Source organism: Stenella coeruleoalba (assembly GCF_951394435.1).
Source record: "Stenella coeruleoalba genome assembly, chromosome: 9".
In the NCBI taxonomy this organism is placed as follows: Eukaryota; Metazoa; Chordata; class Mammalia; order Artiodactyla; family Delphinidae; genus Stenella; species Stenella coeruleoalba.
The window spans coordinates 32,582,401-32,602,359 of record NC_137155.1 but is presented as its reverse complement, the minus strand read 5'-3'; the positions used below and the strand labels follow the sequence as shown (position 1 = coordinate 32,602,359).

Here is a 19,959-nt window from a genome sequence, read left to right as displayed (position 1 = left end):
CTGTGGTCAAATTAACACTACTTTGAGATTTTAAAAAACTACTACACTCAGATCTTTCTTTGAAGCAACACTTCTTTATTTTTCATTATAACTAAATTAAAACTCCATTTTTAGGTGTTAGGTGAAAGAGTTCCACAACATAAGGAAAACAAAAATGGAGTGTTTGTGGTATAAGTGTATAAAAATTTAAAATACCATATTCAAAATGGATTAGTACTCTCTGATTACCTAAAATAATTTTCATTCTGATATAATAATACAATTTTAAATATTAATACTCAATGAACAGCTCTAATATTCTGGGAAATATATAGTAAACATAACATACGTGATATCTACATAAACAGTACCACATTTCTGAAACTCTGGATGCATTTATTTGCCACTATTGCCTATAGTGTCCAAATGAATTAATTTATGACAATTCATGATTTTCATAAGTATTACAAAGTTAATGCTGCTAAGAAAATCAATCCCAAAAAGCAGCATAGGAAAATGGTTACAGTCACAAGCTCTGGAGACACAGCAAGTTGAAATCCTTACTCTGCCATTTAATAGTTTTAGGACTGTGGGTAAGTTGTTGAAATTCTCTGTGCCTCAGTTTTCTAAACTGTAAAGTGAGGAAAATAATAACATATTAATTAATTACATTGAGTAGTAAATGAGTTCAATTATGTAAAGTACCTAGAATTATTGTTAGCATAATAAATTTTATTATATTACCATTCTTAGCATTAGCGTTTGTTATCCAATCAAACTTTTAAAGAAAGTTCAAACCATGGTTATTGCTGCAATCAGGTACAGATTCAATGCTGTAATTATTTATCTAGGATGTACATAATTATTTACAGACATAGTGAGTCTGTGAGCTTCCTTTAGTGAGTTTTCATACAAAAGTGAAATAAAAACTGGTAGAGACACATACATACCAAAACTTCTTGTCATTCTTATTTTGTCTAGCAGCCTTCTCAGGAAAAGGAATTGTCTTTGATCTGTTAAAGCACCTCTTTAGAAAATTTTATTATGAGAAGTAAAAATTTTATTTTAAACTTGGCACAAAGTAAATAGCTCCTGAAAAAATGCCAAATAAAAAATTTCTTTCTCGGTAGAGAAATTTACTGAAAAAAAGAAAGTGATAGCATAAAGGAATATCTGATTAAAGATATTAGGATAGCTGGTTAAAGTTCATGTTAGTTTGAAATGCCTGATTAACAGTTGTTACTCTTGTTAAAGAATCACAGTGTCCCTGGGAAACCTTCCGTGTACATACTCTCCCTTGCACCCAAAATTATCTAAGTCTTTCCATCTCTACTCCCCACCATGGTCAGGGCCACCATCACCCCAACTGGCCTCTTCATTTCTGTCTTCTCCCCTCCTCCCATCTCTTCACGAGGAAGTCACAAATTTACTCGCACCACATTCAGATAAGCAGAGAATACGTAACTCCTTTATTTCACTGAAACTGGTCTTATTTCTTGGAGTAACAAGGAAAAAAAAAACTAGACTTAGAGCAATCTGGTTTAGAACTTTATCCTGTTCTATGATTTAAGCAGCTTTAAGGTTAACTTGATGGCTTCGGAATTTCTCATTTCTTTTGGAGGTGGACCCACCAATTTTGCTTTTTGGTCAGATTGGAATGGGCAGCAGTGGCAAGCCTGGAAAATGTTATTGTCTCCTGAGATCTATCTCAGGCCCAGGACCAACCTCACATTTAACTGCCTTGCTATATGTTATCAATTTGTAAGCTCCACAGAAGGCTGGGAAGAAGGGATCAGAGAGAGGGTATATTTGAGTCATCTCCCTCACAAATTCCTTTTACTAAGATCCGTCCTTGCTAGTGGAATAATTGTTTTGAATTAAGACATTGTTTTCTCTAGTTAATTGTACAGGTCTTTGGGGGAAAAGGCACAATAAAAGCTATTGTTACTCACTAACATTTTAGTATGAGTTGGACTTACTGTCTCTGTATCGAGTCCGAAAACGTTAGCAAGAACTGCTCAGGAATACACCACTTTCAATAACAGAAGCAGTACAATTTTAGAGGGATGCTTAATAAAGTTGCTTTGAATTTTTAAGGCATTCTTCTAGTGGTAACATGTATATTCTTCATTTAGGATATTAAAAATGCTGATGAACAGATGAACTCAATGGCATACTCTACTGAAAAAGATATCAGCTCAATTCCTCTGTGCTCTATGAAGAGCATCAAGTCAGACTTTACTGACAAGTCTGAGGAATCCATCCAAAATAAAGAGGTAATGGTTCAACTATCACAAGTTACCAACATGTTGGTAACTTGTTACCAACTATCATGTTACCAACTATCTAACTAACTAACCTCAGACACCATGAAATCTCTCATCCAGCCCCTGAATATTAGCTTCTGTCTTCCTAACCACCAGTTTCCACATCATCCCACTCCTCTCTTTGGTCCGCTATTTCCTCCCAAACTGGAATTCCCTTCTTCTCCTTGAGTCTGACAGATACTTGAGGTTGACCGCCCATTAACTATTCCCACCATCTTCCTACCCACTCTTCTCGGTCTCATCTGCCAATTATCAGCCTGAAGCCCTAGGATTATCTGCCCCAAACCTCCTCCTCTGCCCTTCTCCGGCATTGCCAGTCTACTGCTTTTAATTCTAGATTCAGTACTTTCCATTTAGGTACGTGGTCATACATAGCATTCACACACACTTATATATATATAACATATATATATATATATATATATATATACACATATATATAATTTTTTTTTGGCGGTACGCAGGCCTCTCACTGTTGTGGCCTCTCCCGTTGCGGAGCACAGGCTCCGGACGCGCAGGCTCAGCGGCCATGGCTCACGGGCCCAGCCGCTCCGTGGCATGTGGGATCTTCCCGGACCGGGGTACGAACCCGTGTCCCCCACATCGGCAGGTGGACTCTCAACCACTGTGCCACCAGGGAAGCCCCTATATTTTTTCTTATCTATTAATTTTCTTTAAAATATACACTACCAAACGTAAGGTAGATAGCTAGTGGGAAGCAGCTACATAGCACAGGGAGATCAGCTTGGTGCTTTGTGACCGCCTGGAGGGGTGGGATAGGGAGGGTGGGAGGGAGGGAGACGCAAGAGGGAAGAGATATGGGAACATATGTATATGTATAACTGATTCACTTTGTTATAAAGCAGAAACTAACACACCATTGTAAAGCAATTATACTCTAGTAAAGATGTAAAAAAAAAACCTAAGTATAAAAAAATAAATAAATAAAATGCATTTGAAAGCCAAAAACTAATAATAATAATAATCATTTACATAAACATGCAAAGAAAAATATTAAGTAAATAATAGCGTAGATAATTTGCCATATGGCAAAAGGCCTGAGTATAAGAATACAGTAAAAGGGTTTGTACCATATTGTAAAAACACTGTGTGAAAACATCTATTAATAGCTGTTGGACCTGCCACCGTAATTGCTGCAAACAAAGTGAAAATCTACCTCAAAGTCTGCAAATTCACTAGGTCTATAAAGTGGATTTTCAAAACCTAAGAAAGATGAAATTCATAAAATTAAAAAGCAATTTCCAGACTTTGGAGAAAATGGTAGGGTAAATTTACACTCTGATACAACTGCTCTGCTCCATACACACAGGAATGATACATAAAACATAAAAAGAGAAAAGCCAATTAGATATACCCAGGCTCCAAAACAAGATCTCTACCAACCAGAAATAGAGCAAAAGTACAAAGTGGTGAGCTGTGCTACAGTCATGGACCTACTCTTAACAGGAGGCTACAAACTTGGTTACCAGTGCCTGGAGCTATACCGAGTACAAAGCTGAGAGCCTGGAAAGATAGTATTAACAACCAAGAACTGAAACAAGCCAAGCACCAGCTCCATGGCCATATTTGTAAAGGGTTCTTTCAGCCTGTGGTATTGCAGTGAAAAGTGAACAAGGAAATGAAAGGACTATAAAAATGAATAACGAGGGCTTCCCTGGTGGCACAGCGGTTGAGAGTCCGCCTGCCGATGCAGGGGACGCGAGTTCGTGCCCCGGTCCGGGAAGATCCCACATGCCGCGGAGCGGTTAGGCCCGTGAGCCATGGCCGCTGAGCCTGCGCGTCCGGAGCCTGTGCTCTGCAACGGGAGAGGCCACAACAGTGAGAGGCCCTAGTACCGCAAAAAAAAAAAAAGTTTTAAAAGTGAATAACGAAATGAAAAATGTGAAACAGGATTTTAGAATAGTTAATGGGAGGTTATATTAGTCTGGGTTGAGTCAGAAGACAGAAACCACACAATGATTTGAACAGAGAAAGTTTAGTGTAATGAATCAGTAGGGAATTGGAGTAATAGGAATTGGCTAGTGGAAATTAAGAGAACTCTAAAGAATTCAGAGGTCATAATAAAAAGTACCAACTACCACCCCTGGGGTGAAAAGAGACCCAAGGAAGAGCATTCATTATTGCCCGAAACTGAAGTGGAGATACAGGCCTTACTGCAAAGGGCACAGCTTTGGCTCACTGGATAGCAGAGAAGATGCCCAGGTACCTCACTGGTGGAGCTTGCTTGAAATCTGTCCTCCAAGGTGCCAAGGGAGACCTTCCACAGGGAGGTTCTGAGCTTCAAAACCCACTAGGTGCCAGGAGAAGCTACTGGGCACTGCTGAAACCAGGGGCTGGAGAGGTTGCCTTCTGCAGGAGTCAAGTGCAGTTCTGTGTATAAGAGGTGCAGACATCAGCGACCTGGCTGAAACATAAGCCTGTGCTGTCTGGGCCCCATGGCTACACTTCTAATGGGTAAGCCAAGAGCTGGAGAAAGCGCTTGATGGCCAAACACAGAAGAAAATTGCACTCTACAGGCACCCAACTCTGAAAAAACTGTTCAGGCAAAACAGCGGAGAAAAAAGTTCATCTTGCAGGAGCTTTCCCAGTAAGCTACCGGTAAGAGCAGGAAGAATAATCCCCTCCTACAATGTCTTTCCAGCAGCCTCTACTGATGGAGCTTGACATCTTACCAAGTGGTAAAAGAGAAAAGTTTATCAGACAAAAGGATGAATTTGGACCTGAGAAGCAAAAAATCAGTAACCAGGACAGAGCTGGTATTATTTTGAACAGGGGAATCAGCAAACATAAGGGCCTGGAATTGGGAGCCACAGTGACTAAGGAGGAGAGAGGTGAGCAGAGAAGTGTATGAGATACTCAGGGACCAGATCATGTAGCACCTTGTAGGACATAAAAACAATTTTGGATTCTATTCTTACTCTAACAGAATGTCATTGGGGGTTTTTAACCAGTGGTTCATGACTCACAGGAATTAACCTGAATGGGCAAAAAAAAATCACAACTATTTTTTCTACCTGTACTTGATAGAAATTTAATTTACTTTAATTATGAATATAAATAACAGACTACATTAGTATTACCAGGGCCTGCGATGTCGCCAATGAAAATCACAGAAATATTTATATCACATTATAGTTATTACAGATATCTTAGAATATCTTTTTTTATTTTTTTTTTTGGCCATGCCATGCAGTATGCGGGATCTAAGTTCCCCAACCAGGAATCTAACCCATCCTCCCTGAAGTGGAAGCACAGAGCCCTAATCCACCAGGGAATTCCCCAGAATATCTTTATATTCATCACTATTAGATCTTGTTATTTAATGTGCCAATAATGAAGCACATAACTGTATCAGAGCTTTGAATTTTTTGTTAAACATTTTAAATATTATATCTCAATATAATTGGCTTTCTTTGAGATGTGTTATTTGGTACATTGTTATAAATTCTTCTAGGAAGGATTCCATAGACTTCATCAGTTTTCTGAAGGGGTCCATGACACAAACAGGTTAAGAACTCTAATGACCCACATGGGAAAGGAATCTAAAAAAGAGTAGATATAGGTATATGTAGAACTGATTCACTTTGCTATACACCTGAAACTAACACAACATTGTAAATCAACTATACTCAAATTAAAAAAAATGTTTAATCTACTTAAAAAAAAAAACCTGTTGCATGAGAGGGTCTTATTCAGAAGAGTGCATGAACTGAGTTGCTTGATGTGGCTGCTGTGTGGAGAATGGCACTTGGGAGCCAAAGTGGGATCAGGGAGAGCAGAGCAGAGAAGAGATGATAGTGGTGAAAACAAATGGACTGATATGCCTGACTAAAGCAGTGTAAGGAGAAAGAATAGATGGAGGAGCAACTAGGACAGGAGATTGAGACCCAGGATACTGCAAAATTTAAATTCAGGTAGAAAAGCAGTAGCCAGAACAGGACACCTAAAGAATGGCTGGAAAATAAAAAGAAAGCTAAGATTGTGTGGCATCATAGAAGCCAACTAAGAAAAGTACTACAAAAAGAGGAATAGATCATTTACGTCAATTGCTGTGGAAACCAGATGAAATTAGAGATTTCTACTTCCAGCCAAGATAGGTTAACAGGGACAAGATTTACCTTCCCGCTTGACACACCTAATAAACTAGAAAAAAGTATGTGAAACAGTCTTCTAACATTGGACATCAGGCATAACAAGACAGTGATCCCTGAGGAAAGGGAAACAAATGAAATGAATCTTATCATTGACCCAGGTTACTGTCAAGTTATAAGCCTAAGAGCTGGAACGGGAACCTAGGCAGAGCCCAAGAGGCCAAAGTAGGCAGTCTTCAGAGCAAAGAAGTAGAGGGAAGAGAGCAGCTCAGAGAGAGAGTTCCACAAATATGCAGAGGTTCTCCCTTGACTCTTCATCTGAGTACTAATTAGTGCATTTACTGAGAAAACTGACAAAGGCAAAGGAAAGTATAAGAAGGAAAAATTCTTGGAGCTCACAAAGGGCCAGGAATAGTTCTTATTAAACCAACCAAAGTGAGGAATCTCTAAATTCATGGGGAATTTAGTTGAATCTTAAGAAAAGTATTAACTCAGCGTAGGAAAATTATTCCCAGACTAAACTCAGCTCTGAGCCCAGCAAACAAGACCCAACAGCAAATTTCAAAAGTATCAAACTGTTTCCAAGTAATTTAAATGTGTTCCAGAACAAGGTTCAATAATATGTATAAGAATTCAAAAATAACCAATGAGTAAAATTTACAATGTCTGGCATCTAATCAAAAATCTCCAGGCAAGAAAAACAGCAGGAAAATAGTACCCAAAATGAAGAAAAAAAATCAATCAATAGAAATAGACCCAGAAATGACACACTTGATAGAAATAGTAGGAACATTAAACAATTATTATAACTATATTTTATATGTTCCCAAAGGAGAAAGGGAACCAAAAATCATTTGAACAAATAATGAAAAAAATTTTCCAAATTTGATGAAAACTGAAAACCCACAGATCTAAGAAGCTCAATAGATTCCAAGCGCAAGAAACACAAGGAACACTACGCCAAGGCACACCATAGTCAAATTGCTTAAAAACAGTGATAAGGAGAAAAATTATAAAGCATCCAGAGAAAATCATCACAATTTGTATAAAGGAAAAAACAAGAAATATCACAGAGTTCTCATTAGAAACAATGCAAACCATAAGACAATAGAGCAATATCTTTAAAGTAATGAAAGGAAAAAAACTCAAATTAGAATACTACCTGCAGAAAAATACCTTTCAAAAATGAAGGCAACATGCAGAATTTTTAGGTAAAAGAAGGCTAAAACAATTCATCACCTGTAGATGTAGTGCAGACTACAAGAAATGTTAAAGGAAGTCCTTCAGGCAAAAGAAAATGGTACCAGGTGGAAATCTGAATCTATACAAAGGAATGAAGAGTATCAAAATGTTCTATCTAGGGGCTTCCCTGGTGGCGCAGTGGTTGAGGGTCAGCCTGCTGACCCTCAGGAGACACGGGTTCGTGCCCCGGTCTGGGAGGATACCACATGCCGCAGAGCGGCTGGGCCTGTGTGCCATGGCCACTGAGCCTGCGCATCCGGAGCCTGTGCTCCACAGCGGGAGAGGCCGCAGCGGTGAGAGGCCTGCGTACCGCAAAAAAAAAAAAATGTTCTACCTATACAAAGGAATGAAGAGTATCAATAATGTTTTTTAAATAATCTACTTTAAAGAAAAAAAGCATTATAGTGTGGGGTAAAGGTAAAAATGTATAAAAACAATAGCCAAAAGACTGGAAATGGAAGTATTCTATTCAAGGTTCTTAAATGGTATATACTTGAAGGTAGTACTTATAATTACTTATAATATTACTTATAGTAATATATACTTATATTACTTGAAGGTAGACTGTGATGTTAGTGGCAGTCAAAGTATATTCCAGAGCAAAAAAGTTACCCGGGATAAAGAAGGTTATTTGAAAATTATAAAAGGATCCACCTATCAAGAACTGAAAAAAGAAACAGACAAATTCACAATTATATTCACAGATTTTAATACCCTCTCTTAAATATTGATAGAATAGGTAGATAAAAATTCAACTGGGATATAGATGACTTTAATAGCACTGTCAACTAACTTGACAACAACCAAGCTGACAACCAACTAACAGACATTTATGCAAGAATCCACCTATCAACAGAAAAATACACATTCTTTTCAAATGTACCTGAAACATTTACCAAGATAGATCATAACACAAGTCTCAACAAACTTTAAAAATTTCAAGTAATGCAAAGTATATTACCTGACCAAAATAGAATTAAATCAGAAATCAAGAATAAAAGTGGCCTGGGAAATCTTGAAATATTTGGAAGCTAAATAACTCACTTCTCAATAATACACAATCAAAGAAGATATCAAAAGAGAAATTCAAAAGTATTTTGAACTGAATGAAAATAAAAACCAAACATAATCAAAACATGTGGTATGAAGATTAAAGTGGTACTGAGGAAGAAATTTATACTACTAAACACCTATATTATATTAAAAAGAAAGATCTCAAATGAATAAACTTCCCCTTTAAGAAACTAGAAGGGTGCTTCCCTGGTGGCGCAGTGGTTGAGAGTCCGCCTGCTGATGCAGGGGACACAGGTTCGTGTCCTGGTTCGGGAAGATCCCACATGCCGCGGAGCGGCTGGGCCCGTGAGCCATGGCCGCTGAGCCTGCATGTCCAGAGCCTGTGCTCCGCAACGGGAGAGGCCACAACAGTGAGAGGCCCGCATACCGCAAGAAAAAAAAACGAAACTAAAAGGAAGAAAATAATTATAAAGAAGAAACATCAATGAAATCCAAACCTGCTTCTTTGAGAACATCAATAAACTGAAAAGCTCTGGACTGACTGAGCAAATGAAAAGAGAGAAGACACAAATTACCAATATTAAGAATGAGAGTGGTGATATCACTATAGATTCTATAGCTATTAAAAGAATAATAAAGTAATCTTATGGAAACTAATCCTACAACTCCAATGAAATGGACAAATTCTTTGAAGGACACAAACTACCAAAGCCTACTCAAGAATAAAATAATAGCTTGAATAATCTTATATCAATTAAAAAGAAATTGAATTTGAAGTTAAAACCTTTTTCATAAAGAAAACTGAAGGCCCAGGTGGCTTTACTTGTGAATTCTATGAAGTAGAAAATTGAAGAGGAAGAAGATTCCATTCTGAGCACAACATTACTCTGATATCAAAATTAGAGCTATTACAAGAAAAGAAAATTATAGACAAATATCCTTTATGAACACAGATGGAAAAATTGTTAACAAAATTTTAGCAAATCTAACCAACAATGTATGAAAAGAATAATACATCATCACCAAGTAGGGTTTATCCAAGGAATGCAAGCTTGGTTTAAAGTTCAGAAATTAATGTAATTTCCCTTACTAAAAATATAAAAGAAAAAACTATCCAATCATCTCAATCAAAGCAAAAAGCTCATTTGGCAAAATGCACCATCCATTCCTGATAACTCTCAGGAAACTAGGAATTTAAAGAAATTCTCTCAACCTGATAGAGGGAATCAACCAAAAATCTACAGCTGACAATATACTAAATGGTGAAAGATCAGGAATGAGGCAAGTATGTACACTTTCACCACTTCTACTCTACTGAAAGTTCCAGCCTGTGCAATAGGACCAGAAAATAAAAGGCTTCCATATAGAAAAGAAAGATATAAAACTGTCTTTATTCACAAACAACATAATTACAGCATGATTATCATTCTATGGAATCCACAAGAAAAGGTACTATGGTGTCACACCAAAAAAAGGTACTACAACTGACAACTGAGTTTGGCTGACAACTGATCAGAATATGTGATCAATATATAAAAATCAACTCTAATTCTATAATCTAAAAACAAAAAGTAGGAAAATGAAATTCAAAACAGTGTCATGTACAGTAGTATCAAAAATATTAAATACTTGGGTATAAATTTGATAAAGATTATAAGACCCCCACACTGAAATATATAAAATATTACTAAGAAAAATGGAAGCAGACCTAAATAGAGAGAAATACCATGTATGTGAATAAAAAAATTCAATATTATTAAGATGTCAGTTCTCCCCAAATTGGTCTATATGTTCAAGGCAATCCCAGTAAACATCTTAGCAGGCTTTTTTGTAAAATTTGACAATCTGATTCTAGATGGAAATTCAAAAGGATAAAATGGATAAAACAACTTTTAAAAAGAACAAAGTTGTAGGATTTATAATTCCTAATTCCAATTTTTAATACAAAGCTATAGTAATCAAAATAATGTGCTATTGGAACAAAAATAGACAAATAGATCAATAGAGCAGAATAGAGTGTCAAGAAATAGACCCACACACATATGGTCAACTGTTTAGACGAAAGTGGCAAAGGCAGTTCAACAGAGAATGTATAGTCCTTTTAAGAAATGATGCTGAAAGAATTACATATCTATTCAAAAGACTCATCCTCAATCCATACCTCAAAGCACAGATGAAAATTAACTATAAATGGAATACAGACCTTACTGAAGAACCTAAAGTTAGAAACTTTTCATAAGAAAATACAGTAGAAAATCTTTATTACTTTGAATTAAGCAAAGATTTCCTTGCTATAAACACCAAAAACACAATTCATAAAAGAAAAAAATTGATAAATTAGACTTCACCAAAGTCCATAAAATTGCTATTTGTAAAACTTCCTTTTTTTGGCTGCACCACATGGATCTTAGTTCCCTGACCAGGGATCGAACCTGGACTCCAGCTGTGAAAGAGCTGAGTCCTAACAACTGGACCGCCAGGGAATTCCCTGTAAAACTTTTTAAGAAATGAAAACATAGGCCATAAACTGGAAGAAAATATTTGTGTCACATATGTGATAAAGGACTGTGTCCAGAATATACAAAGAACTCCCAAAGCACAGTTATAAAAATACCAATAACCCAATTGAAAAATGGGCAGAAGATTTTAATAGACATTTTGCCAAAGAAGATATGCATATGGGAAATGAGCACACAAAAAGATGCCTAAAATCATTAGGCATTAGAGAAATGCAAATTAAATCATAACCGAGATGTCATGATACATCTGTTAGAATGGTTATATCTAAAAAGACTGTACCAAGTATTGGTGATGATGTGGAGCATCTAGAACTCCACATTTTGTTGGTGGGAATAAAAAATTAGTAATCCCACTTCAGAAAATCATTTAGCAGTTTCTTAAAAAGTTAAACATATACCTACTATGATCCAGCCACTCCTTTTCTAGGTTTTTACCCAAGAGAAATGAAAGCATATGTTCACACAAAGTCTTGTATGTGGGTATTTATAGTAGCTTTATTTGTAATAGCCCCAAACTTGGAATGACCCAAACTTATGTCAACAGATAAATTTTGGTATATCCATACAATGGAATACTACTCAGCAATGAAAATGAATGAAATATTAATTCATGCAACAGAATGAGTAAATCTCAAAGTAATTATGTTGAGCAAAAGAATCCAGACGAAAAGAGCACATACTATGTGATTCCATTTATTAAAAGAAAACTCTAGAAATTGCAAAACAATCTATAGTGACAGAAAACACATGAGTGGTTTTAGTGGAAGAGCACTGGCAGCTGAGAGGTATAGAAGAAACGGAATACAAAAGCAGGAGAAAACTTACAGGGGTAATGGATATGTTCACTATGTTGACTGTGGTGAAGGTTTCATGGGTGTGTAGTTATGTCTAAACTTTTCAAATTGTACATTTTAAATATGTGCAGCTTATTGCATGAAAATTATAACGCAATAAAGCTCTAAAATATATCAGATTAAATTTTTAAATCTTTAAGAGATTTGTTTAGCTTTTTTAAATGTTTTCATATCTCTTTACAAAATGCCTCTAATTTCATATATTTTTATATCAAATTCTGTTAAAATATGCTATAACCTGTAACACAGTTAGGTAGCACAGAGTCCTTCATGATTTTACTAAAAATTTTCATTTTGTTTTGATCCTATTTCATTTTATTCTTTTCTATCTTATAACTTTATTTAAGTAATACCCATTTTTTTCCATCTGTTTTATATTTTTAGAGGCAAAAGGGTAGATTATTCTGTAGGAGCAAGACAGCCCTCCTACATTTACTGGCTCTGTAATTTACTGGTATTGTTCCTAGGACATGCTAAGCCTTAGTTTCCTTACAAAATGAGGTAATTTTATAAAGAATTTGACAAAAAAGAAAATCTGTATTTAGTGCTCCACAAAGAGTTGGAATGGAACTTTTAAAATTTCTGTATATTCTGTTGGACAGTGACCTAACTGAAAAATAAGGCTCTTTATGATGTTAATCTTCAGAAAACTTCAGAAAGATAATAGGTAATCAAATTATTAAGTAACCCCAGGTTTAGCCAATCCTGAAAATAGACTTTAAAGGCTTTAGAATTTTAAAAGTTCTTTTGTTCAAACAATGGAATTTCTATTATAGTTGCCAGACTAAAATTAAAGCAAGAATTATAAACTATTTTATAGTCTTTCCTGACATGTTTCTCTGGTTATTAGGTTCATAAACGCCATTACTTCAAGAGTGAATACCATGAGGAAGTTTTAACATATGAAATGCCTAGTAGTTCGCTGTCTACTTTCCTATTCAAAATAATTACTCACTACAAAATTATTCATAGATTTTTTAAGTTTCTGAAATAAATCCTCTACATATTCCAGACAAGAGTAAGGGGAATTCACCATTGTGTTATTTATCCTCTGATTATTGTGACCACTACCTCCCCATAGCACCCTCCATGGATCCCAGGAAAGACTGGCAGACACCAGAGCTACTTGCAGTGTTCTTTCTCTGTATAAGATCTGGGATTTTGCATAATATTATCCTTCCTTTTATAATAACATCAGCAACAGCTAACATTTATTGGGTACATACTGTTTTCAAATACTGAGTTAAGCTTAATTCTAAAAACAATCCTCAGGCTTCCCTGGTGGCTCAGTGGTTAAGAATCCACCTGCCAATGCAGGGGACACGGGTTCAAACCCTGCTCAGGGAAGATCCCACATGCTGTAGAGCAACTAAGCCCATGCACCACAACTACTGAGCCTGTGCTCTAGAGCCCACGAGCCACAATCACTGAAGCCCACGCACCTAGAGCCGTTGCTCTGCAATGAGAGAAGCCACAGCAATGAGAAGCCCACGCACCGCAATGAAGAGTAGCCCCCACTCACCACAACTAGAGAAAGCCCACGCGCAGCAACGAAGACCCAATGCAGCCAAAAATAAATAAATAAATTTAATAAAATAAAATAAAAAAATAAAAACAATCCTCTACTCAGCCGTAAAAAGGAATGAAATAATGCCATTTGCAGCAACATGGATGTACCTAGAGATTATTTTACTAAGTGAAGTAAATCAGACAGAGAAAGACAAATATCATATGATATCACTTATATGTGGAATCTAAAAGAATGATACAAATGAACTTATTTACAAAATAGAAACAGACTCACAAACTTACAGTTACCAAAGGGGAAAGGTGGGCGATGAGGGATAAATTAGGAGTTTGGGATCATATACTCACTGCTATACATAAAATAGATAATCAACAAGGACCTACTGTATAGCACAGGGAACTCTACTCAATATTCTGTAATAACCTATATGGGAAAAGAATCTGAAAAAGAATGGTTATATGCATAACTGAATCACTTTGCTGTACACCTGAAACTAAAACAACATTGTAAATCAACTATCCTCCAATATAAAATAAAATTTTTATTTTAAATCCTGTAAGTTAGGAACTGATACCTTCCTCAAAAAGATAAGGAAACTGAGGCTTGGTGATTGTAAATAATATGTTCAGATATTGCAACACATAACTTATAAATAGGAACCCCAAAACAAGCTTTTAACCAAGATATTAGAAAAATATTTCCATAAATAAGTCACAAAGCTACAAAATTTTCAAGCTTAAAATGCTAGAAGAACTTTTATCTTTGTCTCTGCTTAGTTCCTATCTAGATTTTGTCCTATGCTAGAGCATGATGTGCAATCCAGTTTAACAGGTGTAAAGGAAAATATGCCTGTCATTTCTTTTGTGAGTCTTAGGTCTCAGAACATGTGGGTTAATTTGTACTTTTTTAATGATAGTGGCTGAGTGAAATGCCAAAAGGTGATAAGTTGCACAAATAGTCACTTTTGTGTAAAATTTATTTTGTTTTGAGATCTTTATCAGTAATATGGGCAGTAAAATTTTTCTAAGAAAAATTCTACTTTCTACTCTGTTACCTATTATATTTGACATTTTACATTATAGATTTATTCAAGATTGGCTAACTTCTCTAGGTTCCATTATGCTCTCAAACTGGGGTTATAACCAAGGTATTTTATTTATAGACAAGTCTTCCTGAAGTTTCTCTTTAAAAAATTTTTAAATTAAACAAGTCTGAATGGCCTTCTGTGGTTCTGGGGATATTGGCTTCTGTTCTAAATGGAACTGTTCATCCAGTATTTTCCATCATCTTTGCAAAAATTGTAACTGTAAGTAAAATTTATTTGCTAATATTTTTAACAATTTTAAACAATGTGTAACCTGAGAGAACAGACTTGGTATACTTTGACCCAGCAAGGGGAAAATTGGGACGTGTAGTAGGTCACCCCTAGTGTGGGATCCATGATAGAAAGGTTAACTAATGTTCTCAGGGGATAAGCCAGCCTCTATTGTGAAGTGTTTGGCTGGACCTTGTTGACTGGGCAATCAGTAAAGAAATTGCTTTGTTTTCTAATTCTGACTCCAGTGCTGTATCAGCATTCCAAAGCACTGAAGTAATAAAAGAGACAAATACGACCACTCTTTCTTTCAACTGGTCTGAACAATGGCCATTTTTTATTACCAGCCAGCTCAGAGAGAGGAAATAATGAGAGTTTGGGATTGTGCTGGGGAACCCAGGAGAGCTGATGAATTCATGGATCTTATTAGAGCCACCTTAAGTCTTCAGTCTCCTGGACTGTTGCTACACTGTGTCAACATAGATGCCAGTATATGTATAACTACTAATTTTAGGAACAATTTCTGGAGAAATTTATAAAGGTCTCATATTGCAGGTAGTACTCTGAATAGAGGAATATCAAGAAACCTGAGTTATGAGAAGTTATTAGAAATAATAACTCAAACAGAAAACTAATTTCAATAGTTTCTTTGAAAATATGTGGTGATATTAATAGCAGATAGAGGACTCATTTGTCTGATCCTGTATTTACATAGCTTAAGTGAGAGAATTAAGAGTGAATTATTTTTTTTATTGAAGTAGTGAATTTTTTTTTATGTAATGAATGTAAAGGATAGAATAATGGTGCATTTTTTCCCCCAGAAATATGTGGAAATTACTGTGTTGGAATTCACTTTTAAAATCCTGATGAATAGACATTTTAGTTTTTTCTCCTTCTTTTATAATATATTCTCCTCCAATCACCTGATTAAAAAAATCTATTCCTTTTCAGATGTTTGAAAATGATGATAAAACCACATTAAAGCATGATGCAGAAATTTATTCCATGATATTTGTAATTTGGGGTATTATTTGCTTTGTCAGTTATTTCATTCAGGTAAACTTTTAATGAATTAAACAAATATGTACGTGATTACTGTTTTATGTCATCCTATTTGAGTTAAAAATAGTAACTAAATATAATAACTAAATAAAATACAAATATGTAAATATAGTAACTAAATGTTCCAAAGAAATAAATAAGACAGTTAAAAATAAATGTAGATTTTTGTTTGTTTGTTTCTTTTCCAGGGATTATTTTATGGCAGAGCAGGGGACATTTTAACCATGAGATTAAGACACTTGGCATTTAAAGCCATGTTATGTCAGGTCAGTGTTTAGTTGGGCTTTTTTCTTATTTTATTTTAAATGTGTTTTAAAATATTCTAGCTTTTAGTTTTTCTTCACATCAATTTCTTGACATAAGCTTTCCTTTGATCATTTAAAAGCATCCTTTTTTGTGTACCAAGCAGCAACTGTATTAGAATTATTGTACTGTATTTTCTAACAGAAGCAAGTCCAAAATTGTTATGTTCAAAAATGCAGTTTATAGAAAACAAGGTTTAGAGTCCACTCCCTGTTCCTTGCATTTATCTTGACAACTCTCTTTTAATGTATAATGTAGTTGTTCTAGAATCAGAATGGAGGCTAAATTAAAACTGAAAAGGAGTGTTAAGAACTACAGTATCTGGGGAAACATGTTTAAAAAGGAGTTAATTTCTATAGTTCTCATCCATCTGCACAGTTTAAGTTTTTTCATTGCTGACTTCTGAAGGCAGCCATTCTCTGAATTCAGATAACATCAGTCTAGCTGGCAGGTTGGCTTGCCACAGCTGATCATTCACACCTGTGAAATAACTAAAACTAGGTGTATCAAATAGTAATCCTGAAAAGTGAGTCTTGGGGGCAAATGACAGGAATGTCTCAGACTGGCACCTCTAAAATTCTTTCAGAAGGCCAAGGTATATTGGGTTACCCTGAAAGCCAGTAATCATTTGAAGCCCTTTGCCACACTTTCTGTCACCAGAGCTCACCGTGTAGGGGCAAATAGCTTCCTGCCAGGGTCATTTCTTTTCAAAAGTAGAGTTACTGTCACTCCAGCCGAGTTGTCAAAACCAGTTTTTACATCTTGTGACTTTTAGCAGTAGTGCTCAAAGGACTGCTGAGTAACAAAACTCCTCCACCTTTATGTGCTCTTAGAGGACAACAAGATATAAAATGAAGCGAGTGGGACGTTTCCCATAGCAACTTAATGCTCTGAAGCAGTTGGTGCCTAACCTCTTCTCTCAAAAAGGTCCTGTCAGAGACAACTGCAGACACTCCTTAATCCAGAAAAACAAAAATCTACTTGAAGGGTCATAAAATGATTTAATGACTGCACATCTTGTCTCGCTCACATTAAGCTTGTACTTTTGGGTTTTTTTTTTATGAACAATTTATGTCTACCTCAAATCTTTGATGAAATTAGGTGGGATTTTAATTAACTAATACTATGTTTCACACGACAATTTTGGTCATTTTTGGTTTTTGTGTATTTATGTTTTTATACATTCAAGGACATTTATTTTCAATTTTCAGGAACTTTTGAAAATGTTTTCTGAATGTCTTAAAGAGTATAAACTTTAACTTTTCCGATCATTACTTTGAACTTTCTTTCTAGAGGATTACAGGATGCTTTTGGTGGAGGAGTCCCAAGACCACAAGCCAGTTAAACCAGTGAATATTGTTAATCAAATATCCTGATGGCTGATACTGGATCTTACTCCGTTGCCTAGCATTAGCCACGTGAACAGTAGGACAGTAACATTCTTGGATTAAGTAGCTTCTGCCCATAAGAATACAGCAATCTGTAAACCATAAACTCTTCTTCAAAACACATAGAAAGACAAACAGACAGAAACTCTGTGCTATTCAGCAGATGTTATTAAATTCTCCCATAAATTCACCTGAGCCCCTTTCAGCTTACCATTTGTTTTACCTCTTCATTCTTTAGCACTCTTTTTGCTTATTTGCTTTCTTAAATTGAAAGAAAAGAGTAATGTATTTGGCCTTTTCTCAATAAATGTCTTAACGAATTTCACTTTTCTCTGTAGTAAGGGAAGTTCCTAATGTACAGTTTCGCCCTAACTCCTATTACCTGTTTGTTTTTTTTTCCCCTAAGATAAGATATTTTAAGTCTTAGAAATCATGCTGAAACTTGCAGTGCTTTTTATAACCATTTTGAAACCTCAGTTGAAATAGAGGTATTTATGGAATCAGGTGTGGTCTTTTTGTACGTATAAAATCTCTATTTTATTTGATGACTTGAGATCCCTCCAGTTGAAAAGAATGTTCTAATTGTCGCTGACTTCAGTGGTTATAAATAATCCATTGCTTATTGTGTTTAAAGCTAAATTTATATTTCTTAATGATAAATATTGACCTATAAATCTATTAGGTTTTTTAAAAGATATGAAGGTTTTTTTTGCCTATTTCTCTCTAAATTGGATTGGCTAGGGCTTCTGTGGAGGGTCACTAAATCATAAGTTGATGGCATTAGTGGAGATCACTAAGGAATCTCAAAAAGCTACTTCCAAAAGGATTTGAGGTAACAAATCCTGAAGCAGGAAAAACATGTCAGGAAACTCAGCTGTAACGTTTCAGTTAGATGGGAGGCAGAACAGGATAGTTGATTAAAAACTCTGGCATCTGATTGCCTAGGTTTAAATCCTGGCCTCAGTTCTTTCCAGCTATGTGGCCTTGGGCAAGTTACTTAATCTCTCAGTACCTCTGTTTCCTCATATATAAAATATGGATAGTCAGTATCCATCTCATAGAGTTGTGATGATTAAATGAGAAAAGACATACCACGCACTTATGATAGTGCTACTGTAATTTTTTATTTCTAATAGAATTATTGGCAGGAAAAAAATGGATTTACTAGTATCAGAAAACCTGCTAGCCTAGCTTATAATCATTTTACCATCAGGAAGAGAAGAAGCAAGCTAATTTTTACTCAATACCAGCTGTGCTCCAGAAACTCTGCTAAGTGTTTTAGCATATAATGCCTATGATGGAAAACAATCTCTAGAGTGCATAATTGCTGACTTGTTGAAAAGCAGTTTTGGATATCTTGCTGACTGAACATCAGAGAAAGACTAAGACTAGTCATATATGTATCCTTTGCCTTGCGTATTATAGCAATTACTATACTATAGAATCAGGAATGTAATAGTAAGTGATAAATTCTTTTTCTATATTTTTACTTTATATTGTTTCTAGAAATTCTTTGTGTATTCCATGTCATGTTGAAATATAGAAAGAATTATGCAATGTAAAATATATATATATATATTTTAGTATACAATAAAAAAACAGGTAATGTCTTCTAGATCAAGAGTGCTGTAGTTACTGTCATTGCTGATGTGTGTTCATGGTATGTTAGGCTCTTGACTCGGGTTGTATTCTCAAAGTGGCTACTGTGTAGTGCATATCATGATCTCTATAAGATGCCCTTTGGGTGTCTAGGACCCTAAACTCTTTGGGACACCTTCCCAATCCAGGGGTTTAAAGAGTGGTGATGTCATGCCAGGATTGTAATCCCCCTGGCCGCTGCCGTATTCCTCCACGGGGGCTTTCTTCTCACACAACAGCATGATTAATGCACAGCCTTCTATCTCTCTTGCTTTTGTTTCCTTAGTTGGCAAAAATGTGTAACGTGGGCATCAGGGCCCTGGCTGGGTTGTAGTAAGCCAACAGTTCTTTTGCTCTTCACTCACTAAAAATCAGTCATTTTTTTGGAGACAGTCTGCATGTAGTTTAATCCACAAGAGATATAACTGGTTTGAGTACATGGGAGGAAACAGTCAATAACTAATAAAAGGAAATCAGCATTCCTCAAGTTGAGAGGTGCTAAGAAGTGCTATCTCTATTTGCTGTTGAAAATGAAATTGGTTATAACATTAGGCTTTTATTCCTTGTTTTTTGTTTTTTGTTTTTTGTGGTATGCGGGCCTCTCACTGTCGTGGCCTCTCCCGTTGCAGAGCACAGGCTCCGGACGCGCAGGCTCAGCGGCCATGGCTCACGGGCCCA

General features: G+C 35.8%; 1 protein-coding gene across 1 annotated transcript in view; it reads left to right on the top strand.

Annotated features, from left to right (window-relative positions):
• The window catches only part of ABCB5 (ATP binding cassette subfamily B member 5), a gene marked incomplete at its 3' end in the record, with an annotated part of 141,001 nt that overhangs the window by 82,890 nt on the left and 38,152 nt on the right, over positions 1-19,959 (top strand). The window contains 5 exon segments of the mRNA XM_079932436.1: positions 2,115-2,255; positions 14,738-14,761; positions 14,765-14,881; positions 15,842-15,946; positions 16,141-16,218. Coding sequence (XP_079788562.1) covers positions 2,115-2,255; positions 14,738-14,761; positions 14,765-14,881; positions 15,842-15,946; positions 16,141-16,218 — 465 coding nt within the window.